The following is a 12,290-nucleotide window of genomic DNA, read 5'->3' as shown; positions in this document are numbered from 1 at the left end:
TGGACACAGCATAGATTTGTACCGGTGTAATAGTGCATGCTTGGAATCCAGGACTCAGGAGCCTGAGGCAGGAAGGGCAAGGGCTCAAAAAACTGCAAGTCAATAACTTTGTCAATGACTTTGAAAACTTGAATGCAGTGAACACTTTTCTATACAGAAAATTTCCAAACAAATGAATTTCTCTTTATCCATGAGAGAAATTGAGTCAGGCTCAAACCATGTCATAGCTTATCTTCAACAGTTCTAGCACCTTCCAGAGTAAGGACTAGGGGGCATTTGCTCACTTGCTTTGAGGTTAAAATAACTTTATTTATAAACTAAGGGCAAATCATTGACCTCTGGTTTCCATACATATGCACATACGCTTATGGAAACACTCCCCCCAAGGAAGGTTCAGACATCCATAAAAGAAAAGTTAAATAGTAAGAATCCTTGCAGAATTTAAGAATAAGGAAAGGTGTTGTGGAATAGTTTAGATGTGCTACATTTGTTTATGCTATGGAATATTGATACAAATATGTGCTGCATTCTTTTATGTTGCATTTGTTAAGTCTCTGGAGCTGTTACTTTTCTTGCCTAAAACACTTGATTGGTCCAATAAAGAGCAGAATGGCCAGTTGCTAGGCATGAGAGGGACAGGCAGGGCTAGCAGGCAGAGAGAATAGAGGGAGAAAAAGATGGAGGGAGAAAAGGGGAAGCAGGGGGGGATGACAGGGGTCAGTCACCCAGTTATATAGGCAGCCATAGTAAGGAGAGAAAGGAGAAAGGTGTATAGAATAGAAAAAGGTGTAAGCCCAGAGACAAAAGATAGACAGGATAAGTTAAGAAAAACTGGCTAGAAATAAGCCAAGCTAATGCCAGACATTTATAAGGAAGAATAAGTCTCTATGTATGTATTTGGGAGCTGGGTGGCAGCTCCCAAAGAGCAAAAAGTACAACTACAGAAAAGCACAAGTTGGTAGTTGACTCTCAGTGGGGAGGCAGAATCCATATCAACATAGATGCAAGATTCAAGAAAACACAAGCATGATCTCTTGACGTAAAGTAGAAAGTCATAAGCCTTTTCCAGGAGAGTAAGTCTGACTTAGAATTGGCACATCTGGGAGAGTGTACATTTGACTTAGCATCAGCATATCTGGTAAAGTGTATAACTGATTCAGCATCAATGAATCTGGGAGTGTACGTATGACTTAGCATCAATTGGCATATCCAGGAGAGTACATTTAACTTAGCATCAGTGTATCCCTTAAGGTCTAATGAGCAAAGCAAATTTCCTTCACTTGAAATACTCACAGAACTGATTTTGTGTTTGTGTGTGGGTGATGGAGGACCTGAGAAACTAAGCAGGAAGGGTTGGTGGCGTGGATCAGTGACACTGCGTATTTCATAAGACCCCATTTAAATGCTTATAGAGCAGTCAGAACCCATCTATGAGAAACTGGAGCCTTTGTTTGCTGAAGTAGAACCATTCCTTGGGCTATGAAAACTCTACCTCTTGCCTGGAAATCTGGTTGTGGAGACATGAACCTGTCAGACTCATTATGGGAACTCTAGATTCCTATTCCATGTGTTCCCTAAAAAGTCTTCTAAGTTGTGACATTTCTGTCCCTAAGTTCTTCAAATGGTTCCTAATTTTATGAATGCCCCTTCTGCACCTGCATGGGTCGGAGGTCAACCTCAGATACTATATCCCATAAGAGCCTTGTTTATTGAGGCAGGATCTCTCACTGGGACCTGGAGCTTGCTGCTGGTTAAGCTGGACTGGATGGCTGGGCGGATAACAAACCCCATGGAATGTGTCTGCCTCCCCATTGCTGGCATTACAATTCATTCCACTGTTTCCAGCTCTGAATGATCTGGGGACAGAGCTCAGGTTCTCAGGCTTGTACAGCAAACACTTAGCAACAGAGCCATTTCCCAAGCCCACCTTTTTTTTTTCATAGTGAAACACTTTATTATGATGTGCTAATTTTTTTATTGAAAAAAAAATTTTCCGCCTCCCATTTCCGTCCCCCTCCTCCCGCCCCTCCCCTCTCCCCCTCCCCCCACTCCTCTTCTCCTCCCTCTCCAGTCCGAAGAGCAGTCAGGGTTCCCTGCCCTGTGGAAAGTCCAAGGTCCTCCCTCCTCCATCCAGGTCTAGGAAGGTGAACATCCAAACTGGCTAGGCTCCCACAAAGCCAGAACATGAAGTAGGATCAAAACCTCGTGCCATTGTCCTTGGCCTCTCATCAGTTCTCATTGTGTGCCATGTTCAGAGAGTCCAGTTTTATCCCATGCTTTTTCAGTCACAGTCCAGCTGGCCTTGGTGAGCTCCCAATAGATCAGACCCACTGTCTCAGTGGGTGGGTGCACCCCTTGTGGTCCAATGTCCCCAGTTAGTTCCTTGGGCAGCTGAAGATAGGGAACCTGAAATGACCCTATCCTATAGCCATACTGATGAATATCTTGCATATCACCATAGAACCTTCATCTAGCGATGGATGGAGATAGACAGAAACCCACACTGGAGCACCGGACTGAGCTCCCAAGGTCCTAACAAGGAGCAGAAGGAGGGAGAACATGAGCAAGGAAGTCAAGCCCACCTTTCTTGTGAGAGCCATGTAGACACTATAATAGGGCCCCAGACCTTAGCACAACTGACTCCATGATGGAAGTGCTATGCAGACTGTAAACTCAGTACATCTATGTGGAACCCAGGACAGCCTGGCCACATGTAATGGGGCCCATGAATGATTTATGGAGTGGGTGACCCAAGGCCACAGCAGCTGGGAGACAGATATGCCATGTGGTGGTAGCTTGGGTATAGTTTTAGTGAGAATTGGGAAGGGTATAAGGGTAAGGGAGTTAAAGAGAGGGACAGAGAGAAGAGGAAGAGGGGGAAGGGAGAGGCAGAGGTTACTTCTTCAGAAGGAAGATAAGGAAAGAGGAAGAGGAGGCAGGCAAGAGATTAGCTTGCCTCATTGGGAAGGGGGAGTGGGAAGGACTTGTCTCTTAAAGGGACAAGGTACCCAGGTGAGTTCTCAAAACTGCTTCCTGCTAATTTGTGTGCATCAACCTTGGACCTGAGAAAGCTGGGGTTCTGGTCACTTCCTGAGCTATCTGGTTGCTTTGCTTCTGTCCAGGATTTGTGGTGTGGAATGGTCTGGTGCTGCAGCCAGTGCAGCCTGGATGCCAAGACTGGTGGGGGGTGCAGGGATTGAGACATGGAGGCTTTTTTTCAGGTGGAAGAGCAGCGACTTTTATTTTGCCCAGCAACCTTTTATAGCTAGCTCTACTGCTTCTGTGGAGACCCACTGGCCAGAAAGAACACAAGCATTCTTGTCAATTACAGACCACAAGGACGTTCTGCTGTCAGTCAGGGGGAGTGAGGGCAGCTGGATCACAACTCCCCCCATTTTATTTCATAATACCTTGCCTGTCATGGGGAATAACCCTCTAATACTCCCTATCTTAGGTAGCATCCTGACCCCAAAGTATTGCCCATCTGTGGCTACCCAGACACATAGCCCTAAACCAAGTATCCCCAGGGCTGACAGTGCCAAGGAGCCAGACCAGCGCTGCAACCATCTAGCATGCACTAACTGGGTGGTAAAATTAACAAAAGCAGTATTCCAAACCCCTCTCATATGACGGTTGAGTTCCATAACAGTAGCAAAACATGCAATACAGTGCCATGAGTAACTCACATAACTGTTAAAGTCCAAAGATAGTCCACTTGCTCCTGAACCAGAGCCACTTGTTGGTTCAAGATCAATATGCCCAATTGAATATGTCCAAAGCATTGCTGACTCCTTTCAGCAAGCTGGTTGACAGTCTCAGCCGTCTGCAGTCTGTGAGAGCAAGTCCAGCAGCAGTAGCTGTGGTGGCAAAGCTCTGCTCCAGCTGCCTTCTGGCCCCAGCTGCACTCACTCTGGATCCAAACTGCTGCATGGAGTGGAGAACTCAGGGAAGCAGGCTCACTGTTCCTGCTCTGGAACCATTTAAGGAGCTCCACTTTAACAATCTTTTAGGGAATTTGGGCATTGTCAACCTGTCTGGCTACTTCCTGCTGAGCGGGGGTGCTGCATTCTTGGGGGTATTTTACATCAACATTTCAGGGGTTCTCGGTGATTCAAACCACACAAATTTGTAATGAATCCACAGTTCTCATTCTCTGTGGAGACAAAAGCAGAAACTTTTTCCAAAGCATCAAATCCTTAGGCCTGTATTTTAAAGTCAAAATACCTTTCTTAGCAGTTCCCAGAATCAAATGTCTTTCTCCAGTCCAGAACACAAAAGACAACACAATAACATATATCTCTACACATTCTATCTTTTGAGGCCCTCAATTCACCTTCCTGTCTCCTTTTTTTCTTCCCTATTGGCCAGTCTGCCAGCGGGCACCCCTCAGAGCATCTCTGGGGATGAAGACATACATAACTCCTTTTAATCTGATTTGGCTTGTTCCCAATCTGGAACATTTAAACCCCCTCCTGTACAAAATCTTTGGCTGTCTTCCTTGTTACTTCTGTGCCTTGTTGCTTTTAAGAGTTTCAGTTACTTTTTGAGGCCTTTCAATTCACCCTCCCGCCTCTTTATACTTATCTTTTGGAGGATGTCCCTCAGAATTATCTCTGGGGATGAAAAATAAAAACACTTTACCTTCCCCAATACGCTCCTCGATTTAGCTGGCAGCTAAAGCGACACTGTTCACGTGTCCCCACTTTCCAGATCTCCGTGGAACCTCCACTTGCTGCAGCCAGTGCAGCCTGGATGCCAAGACTGGCAGGGGGTGCTGGGATTGAGACACTGAGGCTTTTCAGGTGGAAGAACAGCAACCTTTATTTTGCCCAGCAACCTTTTATACCTCTAATGCTTCTGTGGAGACCCACCAGTCAGAAAGAACACAAACATCCTTGTCAATTACAGACCACAAGGATGTTCTGCTGTCAGTCAGGGAGAGTGAGGGTAGCTGGATCACAACAGTCTGGTATCTCTTGGACCTGGTGAAGTGTTGGTAGAGCAGAGAACAGATTAAGTTTATAAAGAAAACATTTTTTGTTAGGTTCTAGTTATTAAGGGAAGGTACTAGGACCAGGGAATTAAGAGAGGTGTATTTGACCTTTCTAAGGTGAATCCTTCAATTCAGCTGCCTGGAACTCCCAAGAATTGAGTTTGTGAAAACAAAAGTTTTAGACCCATGCATTGTGTAAACAGCAGCATATTTATGCCAGAATGACTGACAGATGTTTTGCACAATGAAAAATATCTTTGGAAAATGACCAAAGAATATCTAAAATCTTGAGCTTCTGCTAGTGGTAGTACTCTTCCAGAGTTCGATTAATAACTTATCAGCATTTTACTGATAATGTTAAAGACTGTGAATGGCAGCATGAGAAAAATTTGATAATTTGCATTTGTCCTTAGACCTTTACAACTTGAAAGTTATGTTAATCTGTTTTGTGAGGTTTTTTTTAAACTGGCAAAACCACTCAGCCATCTCTCTTTGCCTTTTAGTTTGGATAAAGGTTTGTCTAATTTGTGTTTTCTCGAAGAACCCTCTTTGACTCATTGATTCTTTGTATTTTCTTTGTTTTTACTTTGTTGATTTCAGCTCTCAGTTTGATTATTTCCTATTGTCTAGTTCTCTTAGGTGAGTTTGCTTTTTGTTCTAAAGTTTTCAAATGTTCTGTTAATTCACCAGTGTGGAATTTTTCTAGCTTTATGTAAGCATTTAGTGCTGTGAACTTTCCTCTAAACATTGTTTTCATTGTATCCCATAAACTTGGGTATGTTGTGTGGTCATTTTCATTGAATTTTAGGAAGTCTTTAATTTCTTTCTTGATCCATTGATTCAGGTGAGCATTGCTTAATTTCTATGTTTGTGGGTTTTCTGAAATTAGTATTGCTGTTGACTTCAAGTTTTAAACCATGGAGATCTGATAAGGTACATTGGGTTATTCCATTTTTTTGCATTCATTGAGGTTTGTTTTGTTACTGAGTATGTGGTCAATTTTTGAGAAAGTTCCATGAGGCGCTGAGAAAGTATATTTTTTGTTTGGATGGAATATTCTATAGATATCTAAGTCCATTTGAGTCATAACATCTGTCAGTTCCCTTATTTCTGTTCATTTTTTGTCTGATTGGCCTGTCCAGTGGTGAGAGGGGAGTGTTGAAGTCTCCCACTCTTAAGTGTATAGGGGGTGTGGGGTTTAATGTATGATTTAAGCTTTAGAGCTGTTTCTTTTACATATGATGGTGCCCTTGAATTTGGGGCATAGATGTTCAGTATTGAGATTTCCTTTTGATGGATTTTTCCTGTGACTAATATGAAATGACCTTCTTTGTTTCTTTTGACTTGGTTTTTTTTAGCTTTAAGTCTATTGTTAGATATTAGGATAGCTACACTCACTTGTTTCTTTTTTTTATTTTATTTTTTTAAATTAAAATTTCTGCCTCCTCCCCATTTCCCATTTCCCTCCCCCCTCCTCCCACACATTGCCCCCTCCCCCCACTCCCCTTCCCCTCTCTCTACTCCTCTCCCCCTCCCCCCACTCCATTCCCCCTCCCCCCACTCCATTCCCCCTCCCCCCACTCCATTCCCCCTCCCCCCACTCCTCTCCCCCTCCCCCCACTCCTCTCCCCCTCCCCCCACTCCATTCCCCCTCCCCCCACTCCTCTCCCCCTCCCCCCACTCCTCTCCGCCTCCCCCCACTCCATTCCGCCTCCCCCCACTCCATTCCGCCTCCCCCCACTCCATTCCGCCTCCCTCTAGGTACTGAAGTGCAGTTCAAATTCCCTGCCCTGCGGGAAGTCCAAAGTCCTCCCACTTCTATCTAGGTCCAGGAAGGTGAGCATCCAAACAGGCTAGGCTCCCACCAAGCCAGTTCATGTATTAGGATCGAAACCTAGTGCCATTGTCCTTGGCTTCTCATCAGCCTTCATTGTCCGCCATGTTCAGAGAGTCTGGTTTCATCCCATGCTTATTCAGTCCCAGTCCAGCTGGCCTTGGTGAGCTCCCAATAGATCAGTTCCACTGTCACAGTGGGTGGGTGCACCCCTCGTGGTCCTGGCTTCCTTGCTCATGTTCTTTCTCCTTCTGCTTCTCATTTGGACCTTAAGAGCTCAGTCCGTTGCTCCAAATTGGGTCTCTGTCTCTATCTCGATCCATTGCCAGATGAAGGTTCTAAGGTGATATGCAAAATATTCATCAGTATGGCTATAGGATAGGGTCATTTCAGGTTCCCTTTCCTCAGTTGCCCAAGGTACTAGCTGGGGACATCTCCCTGGACCCCTGCAAGCCCCTCTAGAGTCAAGTCTCTTGCCAACCCTAAGATGGCTCCCTTAATTAGGATATATATTTCTCTGCTCCCGTATCCACCCTTCCTATATCCCAGCCATCCTATTCCCCCAAGCTCCCCCATCCTCCCCTTCTCATGTTTCTCACCCCATTTCCCCTTAGCCCCATGCTACCTCACCCGCAAGTTCCCAATTTTTGCCCGGCAATCTTGTCTACTTCTCCTATCCAGGCGGATGACTATACGTTTTTCTTTGGGTTCACCTTCTTATTTAGCTTCTCTAGGATCACAAATTATATGCTCAATGTCCTTTATTTATGGCTAGAAACCAATTCTTATTCCTAAAACGTTGGGGTTCCCCCCACCCGGCTCACTGAGCAGCAAGCTCTGGCGGGTCCCCAGCGGTGCCGGGCGCTATGGTTATCTAAAGACTAAGATCTAAAGACTAAAGACAGTCTTTAGATCTAAAGACTAAGGACAGTCTTTAGATCTAAAGACTAAGGACAGTCTTTAGATCTAAAGACTAAGGACAGTCTTTAGATCTAAAGACTAAGGACAGTCTTTAGATCAATAACCATATGGTGGAAGTAGGTGGTGATACTCGTGGCTGTCGCTACCATGAGACAAACAGAACAAGCCGGGTGGTGGTGGCGCAATCCCTCTGTGAGAGTGAGCAAGCACGGGTCCAGGCTGCTCAGCACACCCTGGTATGGGCCTTGAGGCAGAGGCCCCCTGCAGACTGGAACCTCCCTCTACCACCGGAGAAGAACAAGTAGTGAGTGAGTGATCAGCAACTGCAATCCTGTCCTTGCCTTGGACTTGGACTAGCTTCCACCTGACCTCAGAGGTCCTCGTGTCTGCGGCTAGCAGACTGCTTCTTCTTGGATCCTGCCAAGGGCCGGTAGATCTTATTATGGTCACACTGAAGCTTGTGCATTGTCTTCTTATGGCAAGCAATGTGCACCAGCTTCAGGTTATCAGACGTAAAGAGCAAATTGTAGAAATATGGACAGTTTATCTTCTTCCTTTGCTGAACTGCCTTCAGAAGTGTAAGCACCACAGTTCGCCTCTCTATTATATGATCCAGGTTCCAGGTGCTGAAGAGGAGCCGGATCTCCCTGTTGCTATAGGGGTTTATGTAATGCTTGTAAAGACACATCTCCAGGTCAAAGGGGCCCAGACACATCTCCAGGTCAAAGGGGCCCTGACAGGTGAACCAGCCTTCCGAATTGCAGAGCCGGTCACTGGCCTTTGCATTTCTGTCGAAATAGCTGCTGTTATACTTCTTTGACTTGAGTTTTCGGCACATAGAGGTGAGAACTCGTTTTAATTCTTTTTGAGCCACTGTGTTCATCACAGAGGCATGAGCATGCACCTCTTTAATATATCCCTGGATCCTCTTCTTACAACAAGATCTCAGGTAGCCTGATTTACTCCTGAACCGAGATGGCAAACCTTCAAACCAAAGAGGGTCTTCCTCCCGGGTTTCTGCAGAGATTTTATGGTTGATATTCTGCAGAATGTCAACCAGCAGCTTCCGCACCAGTGGGTCTTTGCCACACTGATTTCCAAAGTGGTTGCACAAGTTTGCATTCGCACCAGCAATGGATGAGTGTGCCCCTTCCTCCACAACCTCTCCAGCAAAGGCTTTTATTGGTGTTTTTGATTTTAGACATTCTGACAGGTGTAAGATGGTATCTCAAAGTTGTTTTAATTTGCATTTCTCTTGTGGCGAAGGAGGTTGAGCATGACCTTAAGTGTCTTTTGGCCATTTGAATTACTTCTGTTGAGAATTCAGTGCCCCATTTTTATTTTTTTTATTTTTTTTATTCTTTTTTAATTAAAATTTCCAACTGCTCCCCGTTTCCCATTTCCCTCCCCTCCTCCCACACATTGCCCCCTCCCCCCACTCCCCTCCCCCATCCCCACTCCTCTTCTCCTCCCCCCAGTCCATTCCCCCTCCCTCTCGATACTGAAGAGCAGTCCAAATTCCCTGCCCTACAGGAAGACCAAGGTCCTCCCACTTCCATCCAGGCCCAGGAAGGTGAGCATCAAAACAGGCTAAGCTCCCACCAAGCCAGTTCATGTATTAGGATCGAAACCTAGTGCCATTGTCCTTGGCTTCTCATCAGCCTTCATTGTCCGCCATGTTCAGAGAGTCCAGTTTCAACCCATGCTTATTCAGTCCCAGTCCAGCTGGCCTTGAAGAGCTCCCAATAGATCAGTTCCACTGTCACAGTGGGTGGGTGCACGCCTCGTGGTCCTGATTTCCTTGCTCATGTTCTTTCTCCTTCTGCTCCTCATTTGGACCTTAAGAGCTCAGACCGTTGCTCCAATTTGGGTCTCTGTCTCTCTCTTGATCTATCGCCAGTTGAAAGTTCCTGTGCCATTCTCCTTGGCCTCTAGTCAGCTCTCATTGTCCGCCACATTCCGAGAGTCCGGTTTTATCCCATGTTTTTTCAGTAGCAGTCCAGCTGACCTTGGTGAGCTCCCAATAGATCGGCCCCACTGTCTCAGTGGTTGGGTGCACCCCTCATGGTCCTGACTTCCTTGTTCATGTTCTCTCTCCTTCTGCTCCTCAGAGAAAAGTGTGAAGGAGAGGATGAGGGGAACTGGGGGAATCGGGGTGATTGGGGATAAAGGAAGGTTGGATAGGGGAGCAGGGAAACTCATACCTTAGGTAAGGGAGCCACCTAAGGGGTGGCAAGAGACTTGAACTTGGAATGGCTACCAGATGCCCAGGGCAATGTCCCCAGTTAGTTCATTGGGGCACCTGAGGATAGGGAACCTGAAATGAACCTATCCTATAATCATACTGATGAATATCTTGCATATCGCCATAGAACCTTCATCTAGCGATGGATGGAGATAGAGCCAGAGACCCACACTGGAGCAGTGCCCCATTTTTAAATTGGGTTAATTAGCTATTTAAAGTCTAGTTTCTTGTTCTTTATATATTTTGGAGATCAGACCTTTGTCTGTTGCAGGGTTGGTGAAGATCTTCTCCCAGTCAGTGGGTTGCCTTTTTGTCTTAGTGACAGTGTCCTTTGCTTTACAGAAGCTTCTCAGTTTCAGGAGGTCCCATTTATTCAATGTTGCCCTTAATGTCTGTGCTGCTGGGGATATACGTAGGAAGTGATCTCCTGTGCCCATATGTTGTAGAGTACTTCCCACTTTTTCTTCTATCAGGTTCAGTGTGTTCAGACTGATATTGAGGTCTTTGATCCATTTGGACTTGAGTTTTGTGCATGGTGATAGATATGGATCTATTTTGATTCTTCTACAGGTTGACATCCAGTTGTGCCAGCACCATTTGTTGAAGATGCTTTCTTCCATTGAATACTTTTAGCTCCTTTATCAAATCAGGTGTTCATAGGTTTGTGGGTTAAAATCGGGGTCTTCTACTCGATTCCATTGATCGATTTCTGTTTTTATGCCAATAACAAGCTGTTTTCAATACTGAAGCTCTGTAATAGAGTTTGAAGTCAGGGATGGTAATGCCTCCAGATGTTCCTTTATTGTATAAGATTGTTTTGGCTATCCTGGGTTTTTTGTGTTTCCATATAAAGTTGATTAATGTCCTTTCAAGATCTGAAGAATTTTGATGGGATTTTAATGGGGATTGCATTGAATCTATAAATTACCCTTGGTAGAATTGCCATTTTTACTATGTTGATCCTCCCAATCCAAGAGCAAGGGAGATCCTTCCATTTTCTGGTATCCTCCTCAATTTCTTTCTTCAAAGACTTAAAGTTCTTGTCAAATAGATCCTTCACTTCCTTGGTCAGAGTTACCCCAAGATATTTTATGCTATTTGTGGCTATCATGAAAGGTGATGCTTCTGATTTCCCTCTCTACTTCCTTATCGTTTGTGTATAGGAGGGCAACTGATTTTTTGGAATTGATCTTGTATCCTGCCACGCTACTAAAGGTGGTGTTTATCAGCTGTAGAAGTTCTTTGGAGTTTTTGGGGTCGCTTATGTATACTATCATATCATCTGCAAATAATGAAAGTTTAACTTCTTCCTTTCCAATTTGAATCCCTTTGATCCCCTTATGTTGTCTTATTGCTATTGCTAGAACTTCAAGCGCTATATTGAGGTATGGAGAGAGTGGACAGCCTTGTGTTCCTGATTTTAGTGGGATGGCTTTGAGTTTCTCTCCATTTAATTTTATGTTAGATGTCGGCTTGCTATAAATAGCTTTTATTATAGTTAGGTATGACCCTTGTATCCCTAATCTCTCTAAGACCTTTATCATAAAGGGATGTTGAATTTTGTCAAATGCTTTTTCAGCATCTAATGAAACGATCATATGGTTTTCTTTCAGTTTACTTATATGATGGATTACATTGATAGATTTGCATATGTTGAACCAGCCCTGCATCCCTGGGATGAAGCCTACTTGATCATAATGGATAATTTTTCTAATGTGTTCTTGGATTTGGTTTGCCAGTATTTTATTGAGGATTTTCGCATCGATGTTCATGAGTGAGATTGGCCTGTAATTCTTTCTTGGTTGAGTCTTTGTGTGGTTTTGGTATCAGAGTTACTGTAGCTTCATAAAAGGAATTTGGCAATGACTCTTCTGTTTCTATATTGTGAAATACATTAAGGAGTATAGTTATTAGGTCTTCTTGGAAGTTCTGGTAGAATTCTGCATTGAAGCCGTCTGGACCTGGGCTTTTTTTGGCAGGAAGGTTTTTTTTTTTTTTTTGTAACAACTTCTAATTCTTCGCGACTAACAGGTCTATTTAGATTGTTCACCTGGTCCTGGTTTAACTTTGGTATATGGTACTTATCTAAAAAAGTGTCCATTTCTTTTACATTTTCCAATTTTGTGGCATATAGGCTTTTGTAGTAAGATCTAATGATTCTCTGAATTTCCTGTGTCTGGTTATGTCTCCCTTTTCATTTCTGATCTTGTTAATTTGCGTATTCTCTCTCTGCCGTTTGATTAGTTTGGATAGGGGTTTATCAATCTTATTGATTTTCTCCAAGAACCAGCTTTTTG

The 12,290-nt window shown here is 44.2% G+C and overlaps 1 protein-coding gene across 1 annotated transcript in view; it reads right to left on the bottom strand.

Annotated features, from left to right (window-relative positions):
• Positions 1-8,118: 8,118 nt before the first annotated feature.
• Positions 8,119-12,290, bottom strand: part of LOC130862005 (DNA fragmentation factor subunit beta-like) — a 46,979-nt gene continuing 42,807 nt past the window's right edge. The window contains exon 4 of the mRNA XM_057751374.1: positions 8,119-8,838. Coding sequence (XP_057607357.1) covers positions 8,119-8,838 — 720 coding nt within the window. The remainder of the gene's footprint in view (positions 8,839-12,290) is intronic.

Source organism: Chionomys nivalis, chromosome 19 (assembly GCF_950005125.1).
Source record: "Chionomys nivalis chromosome 19, mChiNiv1.1, whole genome shotgun sequence".
Lineage (NCBI taxonomy): Eukaryota > Metazoa > Chordata > Mammalia > Rodentia > Cricetidae > Chionomys > Chionomys nivalis.
The sequence above is the reverse complement of the archived record's forward strand: the minus strand, read 5'-3'. Positions and strand labels throughout refer to the sequence as shown.